This window comes from Ochotona curzoniae, unplaced genomic scaffold (genome assembly GCF_017591425.1).
Source record: "Ochotona curzoniae isolate NIBS_2020 unplaced genomic scaffold, NIBS_Ocur_1.0 contig_523, whole genome shotgun sequence".
NCBI classification, from domain to species: Eukaryota; Metazoa; Chordata; class Mammalia; order Lagomorpha; family Ochotonidae; genus Ochotona; species Ochotona curzoniae.
In genome coordinates, this window is record NW_024466459.1 from 4,166,524 (window position 1) to 4,187,307 (window position 20,784).

At 51.5% G+C, this 20,784-nt stretch overlaps 1 protein-coding gene across 5 annotated transcripts in view; it reads left to right on the top strand.

Moving 5' to 3' along the window:
* Nucleotides 1-20,784, top strand: part of ARSG (arylsulfatase G) — an 89,356-nt gene that overhangs the window by 41,759 nt on the left and 26,813 nt on the right. For all 5 annotated transcript variants that reach the window (XM_040989556.1, XM_040989557.1, XM_040989554.1 and 2 more), the window contains 5 exons: nt 1,811-1,858; nt 5,999-6,110; nt 8,443-8,580; nt 13,441-13,637; nt 14,970-15,050. In XM_040989556.1, the coding sequence (XP_040845490.1) occupies nt 1,811-1,858; nt 5,999-6,110; nt 8,443-8,580; nt 13,441-13,637; nt 14,970-15,050 (576 nt within the window). The remainder of the gene's footprint in view (nt 1-1,810; nt 1,859-5,998; nt 6,111-8,442; nt 8,581-13,440; nt 13,638-14,969; nt 15,051-20,784) is intronic.

Here is a 20,784-nt window from a genome sequence, read left to right on the forward strand (position 1 = left end):
TACACTCACAATGCCAGCTGTAGCAGTCAGCTTTCCGTGACGGCACCAAAATACTTGAAATAAGCTACTTAGGAAGCAAAGAGGTTTATTAAGCTCACAACCCAAGGTCAGCAAGTCTCATCTGTTTTCCAACAGGAAGCCATCTCAAGAGCCAGGTAGCAGAGGATGCTGCAAGGCCCAGCCAGGGTGGGTGAGGCGTGACCTAGGAGGAGCTGAGAAGGGTGGCTGATAAGACTGCACCTGGAGAAGGCAACGCCCTCCTCAGCCAGCATTCCAGCAGTGATGTAGGGATCCACCAAGGTCAAAAGGAGCCTGTGACACTCTATAAGGCACATTCCTTTGTCCCCCAACCCTCACCTCCACAGCCCCCTAATTAAAACTACACCTCAAGTCCCCTGGGGCCGACTTCTCTGGCCCACTGTCTGTACCAAGCCAGTGAACCTCACCCAGGAGCACTCCCAACAAAGCTTGTTTTAAGTTGAATTCTATTCTGTGTGGATTTCTGGTTCTGAACATGACCTCCAACCTTACAGATGCCTTGTGGAAAACTCCCAGTTGGTATGAGCTCCTGACACCACCAGGAGTTAATCCCCCTGTCTCTCCCTTAATGGCCCACCTCCTGAAGTTTCCACTACTCTTAGTTACCATTAACGTAAGATTTTAGGGTTTAAACTTTAACATAGGAGCTTGGGGACATAGTCAGCATCAACATCCGACCTCATACTCACATCATAGCACCTGCCACACACACTGCCTCTCATTGCTGTCCCTGGCCACAGTGGCGCTTTCTGGTTGCCATTGAACAAGTTGGCCCTGCTGCTTTTCTCTGTCACACCATTTTGTATTTCCATGCAGTAACTTAATCCAAGCATTCCCTGTCTAATGCTTAAACATAATGCTTGTAATATAATTTTCTTAGTTTTATATTTCCATGGAATAATTTAAACATTTCTACATAATATTTAATCCACTTCTCTTATGACTATGGCTAAATTTCTTTTTCAAACCTGCAGAGCAATTGCAGGAAGTGAGAAGTGGACCCCCATATCTCTCTTGTCCAGATTTACTTGTGGCAAAGGTTTGCCACATGCAGCTGTCTCTAGAAGACAGTTTTATTGACAACCTGCTTGGTCATTTTCCTGTAGCTACTGGTTAGTCTTCCTCTCTCAGGTTGCAGAAGGCGGCCACCATTTAGATCTTTGCATCCCACTTATTTCTGAGCCCCCTTGCTGTGGGGCCTGATCCCAAGAGAGAATAGAACAGGTCACAGGGTTCTGACATTGGCAGCAGCAGGTGGCTGGCTTTTCTCATTTGCTGCCCTGTAGGTGTTCTGGTGCTTACACTGCAGTGGGGGGCCGGCTCTTGTCCAGCCTGGACAGGCTGCTGATGGGGACCAGACAGAAAGGCCATGAAGCCTGATGGGAACCGGGGAGTTCTGGGAGGATGTGCAGGTGCACCTGTGCCCTGTGCCACCCTGGGTGTAGAGGCAGAGTGGGGGTGCAGCAGACTGTGGGGGCTGCTCGACCCTCTTGGAAGGATGGAGGCTCCACCTGCTGCCTTCTCAGCTCTTGGCACTGGTCTCACTTCCCTTTCCTGCATGGGTCTGCAGTCATCCCTGCTGACTCTCTGTCTGCCCATGGATGCCCTCCTCCCACAGAGCTTGGCATGGCTTCTACCGTGCACCTGCACCCTCTCTGGGCTAAAAGGCAAGATCAGTGGACAGCCAAGTATGAGATGGGCTCCTCTGGCGGAGGGGCACTGGGTGCTTCCCAGGGGATCCCCTAAACTTCTCTCATTTTTTCCCCTACAGGCAAATGGCATCTTGGGCACCATGGCTCTTATCACCCCAACTTCCGTGGTAAGAATTTTAGTGGGGTTGTTACTTGGGAACAGAAAATGAGGCTCCACGTGTGAAAGGCCTCCACGAACATGTCAGCCACCTTGCCCTGGTGGGGGTTCTTTTCTACGTTGGAATATCACAAAGTCTCAGGAGCATTTGGGGTATACCTGCTTGCTGGCACCTTCCTTGACACCCTGCTACAGGCCTGACCACCTTAGTGGCTGCCCCCTTCTAGGCCCTTTAGCTTTTTGCTGTCTCCCACCCAATTCACCACACTTCAGGGGCCACTGTGGCTTTGTGAGGTACAGACAAGGCTGCTGTGGGAAGGAGTGCTGGTTGTCTGATGAGTCTGCAAGGATCCTGGCCATGGACCCAAGCAGGAGATGTTGCCTCTTGGCTTCTTCCTGCAGCCTTGCAGTTCCACATGTCTCTCCTCTGGCTTTGGGGTGTAGGCCAAGGTCAGGCTGCCAGAGCCAGTTCTGTGAAAATCAGTTTGCTGAAATAACAGGTTCTGCAAACATGCAATCCTCTGAAGTATCGATTGGTTTTCAAGGTTGTGATTTGTGCCCTTGTTCGCTCCTTCATTTTTCCATTTCAAGTGGAAATTCATGAACTTTGTCTTGGGATCATTTATTTGTTTATTCATTTGAAAGGCAAAGAAAGAGAGGATAAAAGACACACACACACACACACACACACGCACGCGCACGCGCACACACACGCACACGCAGGTCCTCCACCTGCTGGTTCACTCCCCATATGGCCTCAACAGCCAGGTGTGGTCCAGGCTGAAGCCAGGAGCTTCTTTGAGATCTCCCACATGGGTGCAGGGCCATCCTTTGCCGCTCTACTAGATGCGTTAGCAGAGATCAGGATGGGAAGTGGAAACTAGGAGTTGAACCAGCGTTCATATGAGATGGGGTCATGGTCCTGCTATGCTGTAGCACTGGCCCTGCTCTGAGGATTCTTCATTTGCATCTCTGCATTCACTCCTGTTGTCTTCTGCTTTGCACCTGCTCCGTGCTGTACCATCCTGCTTCCCCCTTAGCTTCACGGCCTTCCCTCCAAACCTTTCCTGGGTCATGCCAAGCACAGCCATGCATGCCTTCTCGGTATCTAGACCTCCCCTGCTCCCTTGCTCATTGCTGAGATCTGGGATCCAGTAGACACAGTGAGATCTGCTTCCAGCCCTGGGGTCTGAGGACCCATAAGCTGTACCAGGTCCATGTCAGGTGCCCCCCAATTCTGTACAGATTTTCCTACAGACCATCTGAGCTCACCTGTATATACTCATTACTTAGGAATGCCTCTTTACCTCAATGGCAATGTATGCCCCCTGCCCACCCAAAACCTAAAGTATTGATTGCAGTTGAATAGCCCTTATCCAAAATGTTTGAGTCCAGGACTGCTTCAACCTTCAGATTTGGGGATGTTGGTATATACACAGTAGCTGTCTTGGGATGGGACACAATCTAAACCTAAAATTTATCTGTGGTTCAGAGGAACCCTATGCATACAGCCTGAATTTATACAGTAATTTTTAATGATTTTCATACATGAAACAGAATTTCATGGTGTGGTATCATGTTGGCATCCAAAGAGTGTTTGTAGTATTTTTGGTTTTTGGAAAAGGGATGCTTAATCTATATATATAGTCTTTTATTTATTTTTTTTTTGAAAGACGGAATGACTGAAAGAGGGAAAGAGGGAGAGAAGAGGGAAGACCAATCCCCAAATGATCATGATGTCTGTGGCTGGGCCAGGCAAAAGATTCTTCATCTTGGGGCCCAGTGCAGTAGCCTAATGGCTAAAGTCCTTGCTTTACGTGCTCAGGGATCCCATGTGAGCGACAATTCTAATCCTAGCAGCCCTGCTTCCCATCCAGCTCTCTGCTTGTGGCCTGGGAAAGCAGGTGAGGACAGCTCAGGGCCTTGGGACCCTACACCCACGCAGGAGACCTAGAAAAAGCTCCTGGCTCCTGGCTTGGGATCGGCTCAATTCCAGCCATTGCCGCTGCTTGGAGAATGAACCAGTAGAAGGAAGATCTTCCTCTCCGTCTCTCCTTCTCTCTGTAGATCTGCTTTCCAGGTAAAAATAAATAAATCTTAAACAAATGTTCTTCATCTGGATATCCCATATGGTTGGCAGGGACTCAAGGACCTGGGCCATCTTCTGCTGCTTTGCCAGGTGCATAGGCTGGGAGCTGGAGCAGAAGTGGAGCTGGAGCTGTCAAGACTTGAGGCAAACACAGGCATGCAGGCAGCAGCTTTGTGAGCTGTGCCGCAGCACTGGCCCATGAATCTGGTCCTTTACAGAAACAGCGTGCTGTGCCTGGTCTAGACTCAGCCTGACACCAAATCAGGCACATTTTGGTGCAATGCAATATCTAAATCAGGGTGGATTTTAATTTCTGTTATTGCAATAACTACTAGCTGCCCTGAATACACCACATGTTGAGTTGACAAGGACCTAATGTCCCAACTCAACAAGTGTATGCCCAGCAGGGAAGACCAGGCTGCTGTGGGGTCTCAAGGCTATGCTGGGACCAGGCTGCTGTGGGGTCTCGAGGCTGTGCTGGGACCAGGCTGGTGCGGGGTCTTGAGGCTGTGCTGGGACCAGGCTGGTGCGGGGTCTCAAGGCTGTGCTGGGACCAGGCTGGTGCGGGGTCTCGAGGCTGTGCTGGGACCAGTAGTGGCATGGAGGATGGGAAAACCCTGTAGGAAGCTTCCTCTTAGAACTGGGTTAGGAATCCCAATGTTTGGGACCTGGGACCTGGCAGCGTGGCCTAGCGGCTAGAGTCCTTGCCTTAAACGTGTCGGGATCGCATTTGGTTTCGGGTTCTAATCCTAGCAGCTCTACTTCCCATCTAGCTCCCTGCTTGTGGCCCGGGAAGGCAGTTGAGGATGGGATGCTTTGGGATCCTGTGCTTGTGTGGGAGACCTGAAGGAAGTTCCTGGCTCCTGGCTCTGGATCGCCACAGCACCAACCATTGCAGCCTCTTGGGGAGTGAATCATTGGACGGAAGATCTTCCTCTCTTTCTCTTCTCCTCTCTGTATATCTGACTTTGTAATTAAAAATAAATAAATTAAAAAAAAAAAAAGGAATCCCACTGCAGGGTCACCTGTGACAGACTCAGAGCAGACACTTTCAGGCAAAGCTGCTGGGCCTCCATCTATGGGGCACATGGGGACTGCAGGGTGACTTGGTGAGTCTGGCAAGTGCACTTGTGGAGGGAACCAAGAGGCTGGAGCAGGGGGCTAGGAACGAAGCTGAAGCCCCACTCTCTCTTTTCCCCGGCTTGAAGTCAAAGACCTCCAGCAAGCTTGCCACAGGCATGCAGGTCTCAGGGCTCACCTCCTGCCTTCCCTCACCTCCGCTCCATCACCCTGATCCCAGATCTGCACGCCGTCAGAGTCCCAGCCTTTTAAAGATTTATTTGCTACTGGAAAGGCAGAACTACAGGGAGAAGGAAATACAGAAAGATCTTTCACATGCTGGTTCACTCTCCAAATGGCCAGCACTGAGCTGATCCAAAGCCAGGAGCCAGGGGCTTTTTCTAATCTCCCATGCAGGGTCCCAAGTGGAGCAGCTGAGACATGAATTGGTACCTGTGTGGCATCCGAGCGCTTGCATGGGGGGAAGATCAGCCACTGAACCATTGCATCGGAGTTCTAGCTTGAATGCCCTGTCTTTCAAGGAGTGTTTTGAGATTCTTGCCTCCAGTTCTCATTTTCTTTACCTGATTGGTTTTTTCATCTGACCATCTCTTGTGGCTTAATCTACACAAGTACCTGTTCCATTTTCCCTTCTAAAGGGAAGTCTTCTTTATCCTTGGGAGTGTCATGCACATAGCAGGCTTGTACCAGATACTTCTTGTTCATGTCCATAATGTCACTGGGGGTGATAGATGTCCCCTTAGTCTCTGAACTTCCCTTTAAATATCACAAGGTGTTTTGCAGATCTAATCTTACAGTTGGAAGCCAGCAAAAATGACTTTCTTTGTATACTCCTAAGCGTATGAACCAAATCCCCTTTTAATTACTTACTCCATAGCACTGCAATATCAAGGGAAATTAAATTTTTGTTCTGGGTGTAAAAAGGCAGGTCCATGGAGCAGCGGCCAAGTTGAGGGTGCTCACCCCTTGCTTCTCTTCTAGGTTTTGATTACTATTTCGGAATCCCATACAGCCACGATATGGGCTGCACCGACAACCCGGGCTACAACAAGCCACCCTGTCCAGCGTGTCCACGCCACGACAGGCCAGTGAGGTAATGTGACCTGATGGCTGAGGGTTGAGATCAAAGTGACATCTCAGAGCTGTGGTCCCCAGGGAGTCCGTGGCAAGTTCAGGCCCCAGATGCGACTGTGTGCTCAGTAAGATTCCAAGGCACTCTTTGCACAGAAAGATAGACAGCTTTCAGCAGAGCCGACAGCCTTGTCGTTCTCTGGGTTCAGATTGTTTTTGTTCAGCCAGCAACAGCCTGGCACTGCCAAGGACTCGCACAGCAGGGTCTCTTCCTCTGCCTGCTGAACTTGCCTCCTGGATCATTCACCTGGCTCAGGCACTGCACAGAAGGCAAGAGAGCGGGAGCCAGCGAGCACTGGACTCCCTTTGAGCTCCTTTCCCAGGGACAAGTGAGCCAACATCCTGACGTTGGAATGCCGTGCAGGTGCTAAACAGGATGTTTTTAAATACATTCAATGAAAGGGGAAGACGCTTAGGATACAGCGGCAAGTGTAAAAAGCAGGAAGCCAGCCAACCCACTCTGATCTTAATTACTTCTGTAGCCACGTCTTTGTGGTTCCTGTGGAGAGACTCAGAAGAGAGACAGGCCAGAAAGCTAACTGGGGTTTGCTCTGCCTGTGGGGCCCCGAGTTTTCATTTTTCTTCTTTTTCACTGTAATTAGTAAATACTCTGTGACAAGCATGTACATCCTCTGGGAGAGAACAAGAGATGGCAGATCTTGCTCCGGGATGAACAGGGCTCGTGTTCAGACAGGGCACTATAGGTGTGCAGGTCACCTGTGAAAATCTCAGCCGGCTTGTTAATGGCACCGTGCTTAATGTCCTCTGGCTGTTTGTTGAGATTGTTCTGTTCCAGGCACTCCCAGGACTTATCTGTGATCCCCTGGGGGAGGCAGGTAGTGACCTGGTTTTACAAGCAGGGGAAGCTTACTTTGCCCTGGGCACACCGGGGCTGGGGAGAGTGGGAATGGACATAGTCCCCCGTGCCTCTGCCTGGGTCCAGAGTCCTTGTCTTCTTTGCTTTGCTTCTCAAAATGTGCCCGTCGGACCCTGGAACCTGCATTTGAGCAGGATGCCCGGGAGACTCATGAGCACTTTACCAAGTGCCAACTTGGGCTAGAGAGCAGCCCGTTGGCCTCTTTACCAACGGTGACCCCAGGGTCACGCCTGTAATTGCACCTTCCACAAGTCTCTTTTTACTCCAAGTCAGAGCGGAATAGAAAACGGAAGGACTAATGGGAAGGACAGGAGAGGGTGTCAGTGATGGTGGGATAGCTGTGAGAGCGTGCAAGGCTGGCAAGTTTAGCGGGCATATGAGATTAGCATTTTGTTGCCTGGTGGATTGATAACTCTTAAGTGTTGTGATCCTTGGCAGTCATCTCCCCAGTCTGGCCTTATCTTTTAAGGTTTTATAATAGGGTGTGTGTGTGTGTGTGTGTGTGTGTGTGTGTGTGTGTGTGTGTGTGGGCGCAGGTGCCACAGGGAGTTTCTGTCTTCACAAGGTCTTCCCTGCACGTTGGGGCAATGTATTCGCGAAGGTTCTGTGAGGACAGGAGAGGCAGGGCTTGCCTGCCGGGACTCTCCTGCTGTCCTCCTGTGGCACTCAGCTTCTCTGCTGGCTCCTTCTCTCCCGGCAGCTGCGGAGCACTCAAGTCTGTACTGAATTCTGAGAGCGCTCAGCAATGTGCCGACCTCTGGCCATCTGTGGCTCCTCTAGTTCCCTGGGCACCCCTGAGATCAAGGTGTGGGCAGCCCCATGGTGCTGATAAGGATCCTCGAGCTCTGAGACTTCTGGACACTTGCCTGAGATTGTGGCCTACCTGAGGTTCATTTCAGTTTGAAAGGTCCAGGTCTGGGTTTGTGTTCTATCCAGAAAATACCTCATTTTTTCCCCCTCCCTAGTTGCTAGAATTTCTCTAAATCCCCCAGACATAGCTCCAGATTTAAATCTTATATATTCTGTCCAATTGTCAGCCTTCATGTCACGGGAAGTCCCGTTGTTGCCATGATACATCACACAGGAGGCTGCCGGAAGGCTGGACGGGCAGTGAGCTCCCAGTTGGCTGTGGGACTCTGCTGGAAGTACTTCGGCCCATTGAGACCTTAGTCTGCCTGCCTGCAGAATGGGAGTAATAATGCCCTAGCTAAGAGTCTTTGTGGCCGGCTTGATCTTCTGTTGCAAGGGGATGGCAGGCCTGTGCTGGTCCTACATCTAGAGCAAGTGGCCCGGGGCAGATGCTCTGGGGCCACGCTGCTGACTGTCACGTATGTCGCTTCCTTCAAGCATTTTGTTCCAGTCTGCGCCCGCTAGGTTCATGGAGATGAGCGCTCTGTTCCCTTTGCTTTCTGTTCAGTGGGCATCAGAGAGACTGTTACTCGGACCTGGCCCTTCCGCTCTACGAGAATCTCAGCATTGTGGAGCAGCCCGTGAACCTGAGCAGCCTGGCCCAGAAGTACGTGGAGAAAGCGACCCAGTTCATCCAGCACGCGAGGTAGGAGCTGCCGCTCACGCTTCCAGGCCCGTCCTGTCCCTCTGAGAGTCAGGGCAGTTTGCGCCCAGTGAGGATGCTTGTGTGTCTCCTGTCAACAATACCAGAAATGGTTGTCTGCAGGCCCCCCAACACCGGGTCGGGGTCTCCTCTGGTGTGGTTGATGACTTGCCCACATCATGTTTTGATCTTGCTCCACTGTCAGTCATCACCATCCTGTCCCCTGCCTCTAGGTACAAGCTCCCTGAGGCGAGTGCCAGCCTGCTGTATTTTGGGCATCAGGGCTTAGTTGCCTGTTGTTACTGTAACAGACAGCCACCAATTTCTCTTTTAATGGTTCATTTATTTTTGAAAGTCAGAGTTACAGAGAGAGAAGGAGAGACAGAGAGAAATCTTTGCTTTGCTGGTTTACTCCCCAGTTGGCTACAATGTTCATGGCCAGGCCAGGGCCAAAGGCTTCTTCTGGGTCTCCCACATGGGTGTAGGGGCCCAAACAGTTGAGCCATCTTCCACTGTTTTCCCACGTGCATGAGCAGGGCACTGAATTGGAAGTGGAGCACCAGGTCTTAAGCTGGTGCCTATATGGCATCCTGGTGTCCCAGGAAGCTGTGTAACTGTGGGTTGATTTGCAGCCTCTGTCAGGTCAGGATGAAGAGTGTCTCACACACACGCACACACACACACACACACACACACACACACACACACACACAAACACACACACACACACAAACACACTCACACTTCCCCACCCCGCCTGCCTCAGGACTCACCCCCTACTCGCTGCCTGTGTCGGGGGCGGGGGGGACTCCCTGTTGCCCTCATGCATTTTCTCTTTCTCCTAAGAATATAAACTCCTCCAGGCCAGGAGACTGGTTTCCCTGTGTCCTTCGGCATTCTCTGCAGCCTTAGCCCAAGGGGGCAAGAAAATCTGCTGCACCACCATCTACTTGAGCCAACCCAAAGTGGTGCCACCTGCAGAGAAGGGACGTTGACTGTGCGGGAGTGCCTGGCCCTTGCTCACCCATGCTGGGCTTTGTGGGGAGAGGCAACAGCGACCCCACATTCCGGATACTAGAGCTCCCAGATGGTTGGGGGCAGCCCCTGGGTGCTGCACAGATTACAACTTCACCTTCAGTCAGGATTGGGCCAAGGCTCACAGTTATGCTTTTTTTTTTTCCTTAAATGCTCCTATGTGTTCTATTTTTTTTTTTTTTTTAAAGAGAGAGCGGTATCTTCCATCTGCTGGTTCACTCCCAAAAGGCTGCAATAGCCAGAGCTGGGTTGGTCTGAAGCCAGGCCTCTGGGAGTTCTTCTGTGTCTCCCACGTGGATGCAGGGTCCCAAGGACTTGGGCTATCCTCTGCTACTTCCCAGGCCATTAGCAGGGAGCTGGATCAGAAGTGGAGCAGCCGGCACTTGAACATTCCACATGGGATGCCAGCACTGTAGACAGAGGCTTGACTTGCTGTTCCATGGTTCCAGGCCCTCATACCTGCTAAGAAACGACTGTATCTTAAATATCGACATGGGCAGTTAACAGTTACAGCTGCCTTGTCAGGCAGGTGGCATTGTCCCCACTTTCTACACGACAGGGGTTCAGTTCATTGCTCATGGCGGTGTAGATACGAGGTTAAGACGAACTGAGGTTTGCCTGTGGGTCTTGCCCACCTGTGCCCGTCATCGATCCACTCTGCCATCCTGCATTCCTGCCTGGCTCTCTCAACATCTCGCCCAGCGTGCTAACAAGACTTCCATCATGGTAGGAATTTGGAGGCTGATGGTGGGGGATGGAACGAGGATGAGTCACAGGACCCCTGTGTAGCTCACATGTGGAAGTGAACTGGAAGAGATTGAACAAACCCCATTAGTAGCACCTGCCAATCTCTGTTGTCAATCAACATCCTCCCTGTGGCCAGTGTCATGCTGACCGCGGAGTGGAGCTGGGCAGTAGCACGCTGTTATGTGGTGTTTCCTCTGCACAGGCACAAGCAGGCACAATAACAGCAGCAGCAGAGATAACAGTAAAATGTAATGGGAATTGACACATTGGGAGCTTCTATCATCTTTGCTTTTAATACAACTTATTTAATTCTCAGCTTATATAACTTCATGTTTAACAGTGGCCATGTTTATCAACTGGCTTAAAAAAAATGCCTGGAATTGAGTCTGGCGCAATGGCTCAATCCTCCACTGCATGCACTGGGGTCCCTTATGGGTGCCGATTTGTGTCCTGGCCGCTCTAATTTCCATCCAGCTCTCTGCTTGTGGCCTGGGCAAACAGTGGAGGATGGCCCAGGACCTTGGGACCCTGCACGCATGTGTGTGGGAGAAGCTCCTGGCTCCTGGCTTCAGATCAACTCAGCTCTGGCTGTAGTGGCTATTTGGGGAGTGAACCAGAGGATAGAAGAACTTTTTGTTTTTCCTTCTCTCTATAAATCTGCTTTTCCAATAAAAATAAGTAAATCTTAAAAAAAAAAAATCCCTGAAATTTGAGTCAGTTCTAGCACATTGCTGCAGTATGGCACCTGCTTGCATATTATAAAACGACAGCCCCTCTGGGGTCACTGTGCTGTGCAGGACGCCAGCTTGGCCTTGGGTGGGGGTGGGAAGTAAGTTCTCATTTGCTCCCTCAGGAGGCACCTGCAAGCAGCCCACAGGTTATGCTGCTGTACTTGACCATCGTTGGGTGAATAAGCAGGAAACCCAAGAACTTGTGCTGCTTTTCCAGGTGATGACCAAGGCTCTGGGTTGGAAGCAGCTGGGACTTGAACCAGTGCCCATGTGGGATACTGGCACCTCAGGCAGTGGATTTATCCACTATACTGGCCCTATCTCTGTCTTCCATAAATCTTTTGGTAATACCCTTGTGTATATGTATGTTTGTGGCGTCCGGTTTACCAGCTTTACCGTTTTATGTGCATGCCTCTGCGGATTAGGCATGATCACGCTGTTCTTCAGTCACCGCCATCCCTCTCCACGCCATCCCTCTCCACGCCCTGTTTCATCCATTCTAACGGAAACTGTGTCCGTTAAACCTGAACTCTCAATTTCTTGCCTTGAGTCTCCTGTCACATACACATCCTGCTGTTTTTAAATTTAAAATTTATTTGTTTAAAAAGAATTATTTATTTGAAAGCCAGTGTGTGTTTGTATATGAGAGAGAGAGAGGCAGGAAGAGACCCTCCATTGGCTGGCTCCATCTCAGATAACCTCAGTGGCCAGGACTGGCCGGACTGAAGCCAGCAGCAGGAACTCCATCTGGTCTCCCACTGGGTACCGTAGCCCCAGTACTTGAGCCATCTTCTGCTTTCCCGGATGCATCCTCAGGGAGCTAGGATGGAAGTGGAACAGCCAGGACTGGAACTGGCCTTCTGATACGGGATACTGATATTTCAAGTAGTGACCTAACCCATTGTACTACAGTGCCAGCTCCATTTTATATTTATTTTTAATAATGAAAAAAGTTGTACATTTTACGGTGCCGTGTGCAGGTCTCTGTGTGTATGCCATGTGATTTCTGATTGAGGTAAACCCGCCTGTCTCCTCAAACATGTAGCATTTCTTTTATGGAGAATGTTTGGAAAACACTCAAAATCTTTTCATCTGGTTTGTTTAGAGAAATAAAGAGTACATTGTCATTATCTGGTATCCACAACTATACACTTTTTGAAAAGATTATGTTATGGAGAAAGAGGGAGAGGCAGAAAGAGAAATCTTACATCTGCTAGTTCACCCCTCAAATAGCACAATGGCTGGGGGTGGCCCAGGCTTAAGCCAGGAATCAGAGCTTCATCTGGATCTTCAACATGGCTGTCGGGGCTCAAACTCTAGGGTCATCCTCTACTGCTTTCCCAGAAGCCTTTACAAGGAGCTGAATCAAAAGTGGAGCATCCAGGACTTGAGCTGGTACCCAAAGAGTATACTGGCACTGTTGGCAGAGGCTTTACCCACTGTGAAACATGGCTGGCCTCAGTAAAGTGTTAAAAAGAGCAGAGATCTGAGGGCAAGCACAGTGGAAATCAGCAGAGCTGGGATGTAGGGGGCTTGAAGAGTGGAACATGCTGAAGAGCTGAGGCCAGGGGTCAGAGAGAGCAGGTGCAGTGATGGGAGTACTGGGGCCAATGTGAATCCCTGGGGGAATTGGCGTATACTTCCCAGGACTCACTGGACCACACCCTTACCTCGTGTTCTCCAAAAGACTCCCTTCCCATGAATGTGACCTTCAGAAAGGGGCAGACTGGCTCTGCAGGTGCAGTTGTCCAGGAGTGGGGGTGAGAGGGTGGGAGGCAGGAAGCTCTGGCTGGAAGTGGAAACCGCTGGGTCTGTGTCTGGATGCCAGCCTGGCTCTGTCTAAACCTTGCCCTCTGGACTTCCAGGGGGAAATCAGGCTAGAGAGGTGGCCTTGTGCCAGGGCCTCTAACATGGCCTTGAACTAGGCATTCCTGGGTGGTCCTCTGTGTCCCAAGAGCTCTGTGTGGTCAGCGAGAGCTGTGCATGCTGGGAGTTAACTGTGGCAGTGTGCCTCCCAGGGCACAACAGGTACAGGCAGGGGCTTTGCTCTCGGCCAGGTGTGGGTTCAGATCCTTGTTGGGACGGACATTCCACCCTCCTTGGCTTGAACCTCTTGGTCTGCAGAGAATTGCGTTGTTATAAAGAGAATGACCCCAGGCAGCTAAGCTGTTGGGAAGTGCTGAAGGTCAGTAGCTACTCTTAATTTGTAACCTAGTAAGAGTGTCCTGCCTTGTGCTGGGGTTGGAGGAGGCTTGAGGATTCTGCAAAGTGGGGGAGGACACACGGAGCACGGCGGGGGGGGGGAGGGGAGGACCTCCTGCAGGACTACCTCCTGGCTCTCCTGTTTCAGTGCCAGCGGAAGACCCTTCCTGCTCTACGTGGCCCTGGCCCACATGCACGTGCCCTTACCTGCAGCCGAACCACCAGCAGACCCACAGGGCCCAGGCCCATACGTTGCAAGTCTCCGGGAGATGGACTGGTTGGTGGGTCAGATCAAGGACAGAGTTGACCACACAGCACAAGAAAACACGCTCCTCTGGTTTACAGGTAGAGTAATAGAAGCCATGCAGACCAACTGTCGTCCAGTGGATAACCCTGCATAAATGTCCTGAAGAGCAGTGCTCTTTTTTAACAGAAAAGGGAGTGGCTTTGAACTTGGGTCCCTGAATGATGTCTGTTGGCTTGACTGTCGAATGTTGAAAATTGTGTTTACATGTGAGAGGCTGGGGTTGGGGGAGGCACCCATGTACGAGGTCATTCCCTCAATGCCCACAACAGCTGAGCCTGGCCTGGACCAAAACTGGAAACTGGGAACCCAATACAGGTTGCCCAGATGGGTGGCAGGGATCCACGTACTTGGGCCATCACGCCTGCCTCCCAGGTAATGTCTTACAGAAAGTTGGCATCAGGAACTGGACTTGGGTACTCTGATGGGAAATGTGTGTATCTTCACCAGCATCCTAACCCCTAGGCCAAATGTGTGTGTTTTGAAGGGTTCACACATGGCATTGCGTATTTGTATCCTGTCTGGAGCAAGGGCAGTAGCTGCATGCACTGCTTCCGGGTCACACGGAAGCCTAGGTTTCCATCTGTACTGCTGGCAGTTACCTCATTGTCTGCCTAGTTGAGCCACTGGTGGAATCTACTGCTCAGCCTGCTGGAAGGTTCCGAGATGATGTGTGAGAAACGCTGGGTGTGTAGCAGGCACTCATTGAACAGGTGCAGGGCCCATGCTGATAACAGCGGTGATGGCATTGCTAACACTGTGTAAAAACCAAAGGGCCCTAAGGGAATAGGCTCTGGATGGGGCTGGCAGGGGCAGGGAATGCCCACTTCTGTCGGAAACCCAATTTATTATACCTTTGTATCCTCAGGGCTTCAAAAGTTAATATATTTGCCTACTGCCTGGACAGTCCCTTTAAAAAAAAAAGGCTTTATTTATTTGTTTATTAGAAAGGCAGATTTACAGAAAGGAGAAACAGAGAGAAAAAAGATCTCTGCTGGTTCACTTGCCAAGTAGCCATATTGGCCAGAGCTGAGTTGAACTAAAGGCAGAAGACCGGAGCCTCCCCCAGGTCTCCCACATGGATGCAGGGTCCCAAGGCTTTGGGCCATCCTCAACTGCTTTCCCAGGCCACAAACAGAGAGCTGGATGGGAAGGAGAGCAGCCAGGACGCGAACTGGCACCCACATGGGATCCTGGTGTTTGCAAGGTGAGGATTTAACCACTGAGCCATCCACCCAGGCCCCTGGACAGTCCTTTTGTCTAGTCCCCAGGAGGGACTTCCACAGGGATACAGGTCCAGAGAGAGGGTACTGGTCAGAGCGTCCCCCTCAATCTCTTGACCAGCTCATGTTGATTTTTTTGTTTGTTTCTAGGAGACAACGGGCCCTGGGCTCAGAAGTGTGAACTGGCGGGCAGTGTGGGGCCCTTCACTGGAGCGTGGCAGACTCATCAAGGTAGAGGTTTCAGCCAGGCTCAGTGGGGCCCACTGGGGGTGCCTGGGGCGTGGAAGGCATCTCTGGAAAGCGGGCACAGTGGCTCAGTAGCCACAACTCCCAGAGAAGTAGCAGGTTGGGATGGAAAGAAGGGAACCTGGTCTGTCCCAGTCTTTCCACTCTATTCTCCCTGTTCATCTCAGGGAGCAGTCTCCTCCCCAACAATCTGGGCGCATACCTTGTGACACCAGTCTTCTTGCCACCCCTACTCTGCCCCCTCAATTCCTCTCTCTCTTTTTTTAAAATTTGCATCATCCCTCCATTCATCTAAGCATTCCTGCATGCCATTCATTCAAGAAAAGCTTAGTACACAACTCTGCAAGATACTTGTATGTCTTGTCTCTCAATCCCATGGTAGTGAAAGGAAGTGGGTGACTGCATTTGCCGGTGAAGAGAGAAGTGCACAGGGCCCAGTAACTTGAGTGCAGACACACAGTTTGTGAGGATGGAACCAAGCTTACCCCGGAAGTTAAAAGGTCGGTGCTATCCCCATAGGCCACTCCGCCTGCCCTTGCTGCCTCTGTCCCTGTTTATACATTCCTCAGCTGGGGACAATCTGGCAGGTGCCAGTGGCTTGAACAATACGTGTGTCTTTGGATGCATCAATTCCTCCTGCAAGAATCTGTCATAAGGAAAGGGATGCGTGTGGAGGGATGTTCATTCTGAGACCGTGTTTATGTCTTGACCTGGAAACGTTTGCATGAAATATTTTCCCATCAATACAGTGTGTTGTGAAAAATACAATAATTCATTCTTTGGGTGTATATAAAATTTAATGCTATTACATAAAAATAAGTGTATGTGTTCTGAGAAAACCTTGAGGGAGGCAGCTAAAGGGACAAACCATTATCAGTAATCACTTTCTGGGTGGGGAAAGAAGCTTTTAATGTATTATTTGTGTCAGAAAAAAACTAAAACTTTTTAGTAGGTGTATGTGTCTTGGGTTCAGAGATGGACCTGGCAGGATTACCCATGCTCCATGCTCAGGGATGCTGGGGAAACCTTGTGTGTCAGGCCAAGCTTTACGAGTTACTGCAGAGCTGTGGCGCCCAGGTCTGCAGGACACACACGTGTTCACTGTTCTTGTAGTAGAAAGGGGATTAACACTTACCTAGAAACAGACTCCGTGTGCCTGGTGTCTGATGGCAGGTCGAAAGTGCCAACCGCTCGTTTTTACTTTTCAGCTTTGACCTGGCATCTCTTGGGTTCAATCTCTTGAGAACTGACTCCGTGAGCATGTGGGATGGCAGCCACCTGTCATGCCTGGAGATGGAGCTGGGCTTGGGAGGACTGAGTGGTCCCTCTTCTGCTGGACCTGCTTGGCAAGCAAGCTGCTCTGTCTCAGCCTGTGGGTTGATGTCTCTTGTTCTCTCTCTGTTGATCTCTTGGGTTCCCTCCAGTGATTTCAAGGTCTGATTCCTGGAGAGCACTGGGCGGGGCACAGTTGCCAGGGAGAATTAGAAGTGGATGAGATCTGTGTGACGCCTCGTGAGCTGCCACAGCCTGTAGGAACCACATGTGGCTGGGAGTGGCATCTGGCATGAGCTGATGGGAATTTCTGACCTCTGGTCTGTGACACCTTGGGGCCAGGCAGCTATCTTCAGGGAGTGCCTGGGATGGAATGGATTCAGCTTTCTCAGGGCTAACAGTCCAGAACACATGGAGACTAGGGACAGGGGTGGGGGTCAAGGCCCTGTGGCTAGGGGTTCCTCGGTGGATAGCTCTTGGATCCCCAAGAAGACAACCAGCTCCTGTCCTCAGGATTCGTCTTGCCTGTTCTCCCTACCCCCAAACCAGGCAGTGTCGCAATAGTGAGTCAGGTTTCGGGACACAGACTCTGGCTTCTACAGAAAGGACTTTGCTCGGTGAGAAACACATTCACCAGCTGGCCACCTGTTACCCTCCTTCCCTCCCTCCCTGTCTCCTGTAGACCTACTCTGTCCCAATCTCCCTACTTAGTGAGTGCTTACTGTGTACCAGGAACCAGGCTCCATGCCTGGAGTTAGCAAGATCCAAGGAAACCCCTGACCCCAAGGCCTGAGCATCGAGTGTGGAGATCGTCTGGCTGCAGCAGGCAGATGGTCCTGTTGACACAGGAGAGCTGACTTGGTGGGAAAGGTGTGGCCTTTCTTTTTTTAGACTGATTTATTTGAAAGGCAAGGGAGAGCAAGGGAGAGACAGAGAACTTAAAAAACAAAAGGATATATATATATATTTCATTTAAAAGGCAGACTTACAGAGAGGAGAGAAGGAGGTCTTCCATCTGCTGGTTAACCCCACAGATGGCCCCCACAGCCAGAACTGGGCTGGTCCCAGGTCAGGAGCTAGGTACTTCTTCCAGGTCTCCCATGTGGGTGTAAGAGCCAGGGACTTGGGCCAGCCTCTGCTGCTTTCCCAGCCCATTAGCTTCTATGTCCTGTTGCTGCCTCTGAGAGAGAACTTCTGTCTACAGGTTCATTGTAGTTAGAGCTGCAACAGTCAGGGCTGGACCAGGCCAAAGCCATGGAGCTGCATCCAGATGTCCCAAGTAGGTGGCAGAAGCTAATGGGAAAAGTGGCAGCTGGGACATGAACCGGTGCCCATATGGGGTGCCAGCATTGTAGACATTGTCATTTTATCTGCTGCATGGCAACACCAGCTCAGGGTGTGGCATTTCTAATACACACCTAGGTGATGCTGAGATGGTTGGTCCGCGGAACTGCATTTGGAGAACTGCCAGTATAGAGCATCTGAGTTTAGGGATCACAAGAGACTAGAATTCTCTGAGTCCAGCTTTCAGCTCTGGACCAGTGGTTATCAAACTGGGCTACCCACACCAGCATCATGAGCTCTTCCTGAAAACTCATTAGCAATACAAGTTCTCCCCTCTGCTGAGGCAGATACCCTGGGGCTGGGGCTCACAACCCGTGTTTTAGCAAGTCCTTTGGGTCATGTGGATGCAGATTAACACTGTTTGCTATGTGTAGTATTACCCACATTAATTAGAGGCCACTGCCTTGGTCCCAGGTCTCTGGCTCAGAAGCTGCCCATGGCTGGTAGCCACTGTATTCGGTGGTATATCAGGTATCCTTGGGGAGATCTGTGTTTCTGGGAATGAGTAGGAGACAGCCAGAGAGGGGTCTGCCTGGGGCTGGAAAGGCCAGAGCAGGGCACAGGCCTGTGTGCAGCTGCCCAGGCAGCTTTGTGTTGGCAGCGTGTCGCAGGCAGGTGGAGTAGAAGATCTTCTCCTTCCAGTAAATGATTTTTGACCTGAGTTCGGAGGAAATGCAGAAGGGCTTAAAGAGCAAAGGTGATGTTCAGTTTTAAAAATTGAAGTGAAATTCACATCCCATAAAAATGAACGATTTCAAATTGTGCAGTTCAACAGCATTAGGCACATTTGTAGTATCATGCCACCAACCCTGGCTGGTCCCAGAACATCATGTCCCTGCCGCAGGTGCTCCCGTCTCACCCCTCCTTCCCCCCACCTCCTGCCAGACTTCTTGCTCCATTTTCAGCATTACTTTTAACATCAGTGAAGCTGAGCACCAGCAGAAGGATAGGAAGTATAATTGTGGGCCTGGCACTGTGCTATAACAGATTAGACTGTTGCCTGAGCTGTTGGCATCCTAGATGGGCGCAGGTTCAAGTCCTGGCTGCTCCACTTATGATCCAGCTCTCTGCTTATGGCAGTGGAGGATGGCCCAAGTGCTTGGGTTGCTGTACCCATGTGGGAGACCTGGGTGAAGCTCCTGGCTTCGACCTGGCCCAGTCCTGGCCATTGTGACCATTTGAGCAGTGAACTAATAGATGGGAGATCTCTCTCTTGCTCTGTGTAACTCTTCCTTTCAAATCAATAAAATAAAGCTTTTTATTTATTGTCACTAGGCCAGTGACAAAAATTTCCAGGAACAGGGCAGGCACGGTGGTTACGATTCAGCTTGGGATGCCCATGTTCCACGTTAGGGTGCCTGGGCTTGAGGCCTTTCTTTGCTCTGCATTCTAGTTTTGTGTTCATGCCCAGTATGGGAGGCAGCACATGATGGCTGAGGTGACAGGGTACCTGCCAACCCCATGGCATCTGTGGACAGAGTTCACAGCTCCCAGATTTGAGCTGAGCCCTCCCTGGCTGCTGTGGGTATTTGGGGAGAGTGAAAAGAAAAAAAAAAAAAAAAAAACCTCCAGGACTCTCCCTGCATTTGGGGCATGCAGAGTTGGAAGAGACCTCTATGCCTTTTCTTCTTGCCTTCTTGTTGGCCGCGTGGGGAATCAGCCGCAGGCTCAGGGAGGACCAGCCCGAGGTCCAGCAGCACCCCCAGCAGCCTGGTCCAGCCCTTAAGCACTGCCGCACACACCTCGTTCTGCCGCCCAGCCTTCTGGAAAATCCTGTCTCGCCTCTTTGAATCTCACGACTGTCAAGGAAAATGTCTTTCTCCCCAGTGGCGGCCTGAGTCTTGCTCAATCAGTGGGAGGCATGGTGGAGAGGGGGAAAGAGGCCATGGGTTTGGGGCCCAGGGTGGGCTTCAGATCTCGGGCCCACCAGTGTGCCTTGCTGGGGAAAGGACTGGGGTATCAGACAGGAGAGAGGCACCTAGCCATCCACTTGGCCTCCATGGATGATTTCACAAGACTCAGTTCCTTCGTTCTGGCCATAACAACCTGCACAGAGAAGCAAAGGATGAGAAACTGCCCCTGGCCCTTTTACGCTTCCTGAAGTGCTGGCCTAGCCAGTGTGCTGGGGATAGAGTGAGTGTCATGGGAAGCTTTGCTCTGGGCAGGGCTGTAATCCTGTCCGGGCAGCTCCCACTCTTAGGCTAGGTCTTGCCGCAAACCTCGAGGCTCCATGTATTATCTGTGGGACCCAGCACCTGGCTTGTGGCGGGGTGCGGCTGAGCTGCCCTATCTTGGGAATCCTGAGCATTCACTTAACCTGCAGGGTGGTCAGCTGTGTGGGGACAAGTACTCCTGCTTCCTTGCCCTCCAGATGAGTTTCCTGTCAACATGCGCATAGCCTCCCCTGCCCCTTGCCTCTGCCTGAATTCGGCTGGGGGCGCTCCGGGAGGCGGGCTGGGCTGCACGGCTCCTGGAGCGGAGTTGGGGAGGCTGCTGGGGTCGCTCCGCACTCTGTGCTCCTGCTGGCCCAGGTTCCTCATCAATGGGACGTGCGCACCCCCCGCTGTAAGGGGGCCCAGTCTCAGAGCAGATCAAAGAGAGAAGCCAGGCAGTGTTTTCGCAACGGAGCAGGACAAACAGTACCGGAGCCCTGCTTCTTTCTCACCGAAGCCAGCCCGCTACGTCAGGCCACGCGCTGTCTTCACCCTGCTCCTGGGGCCCCCCGGCCTCCCTCCTTGGCTTTTTCCTTTCCTGGCCAAGCCGCCCGGCTGGGCTGCTAGGAGGAGGCAGCAGCTCCAGCCAGTCACCGCTTTACCCGGTGCCCGACAAGGATGCTCCACTTGACTTGTGCCCTGCAGGGATGCGAAGCAGCCCAACGGCAAACTGGCGGGGCTGGAGCAGGGGTGTGGGGTTGGTCAGCGGAGCAGAGACCTTCCTTCCCACTGCTGTGCCGGCACCCACAGGCCCGCCCAGGAGACCTGGCTCCTGTCAACCGACCCTTCTTGGGACCTGTTTCCTACCCGGGACAGAACCGACACCTTGTTATCCCCCCTCAGGGACGGCTCCTCTGTCTGGAAAATCTTTCCTTGTTTTATTTGAAGAA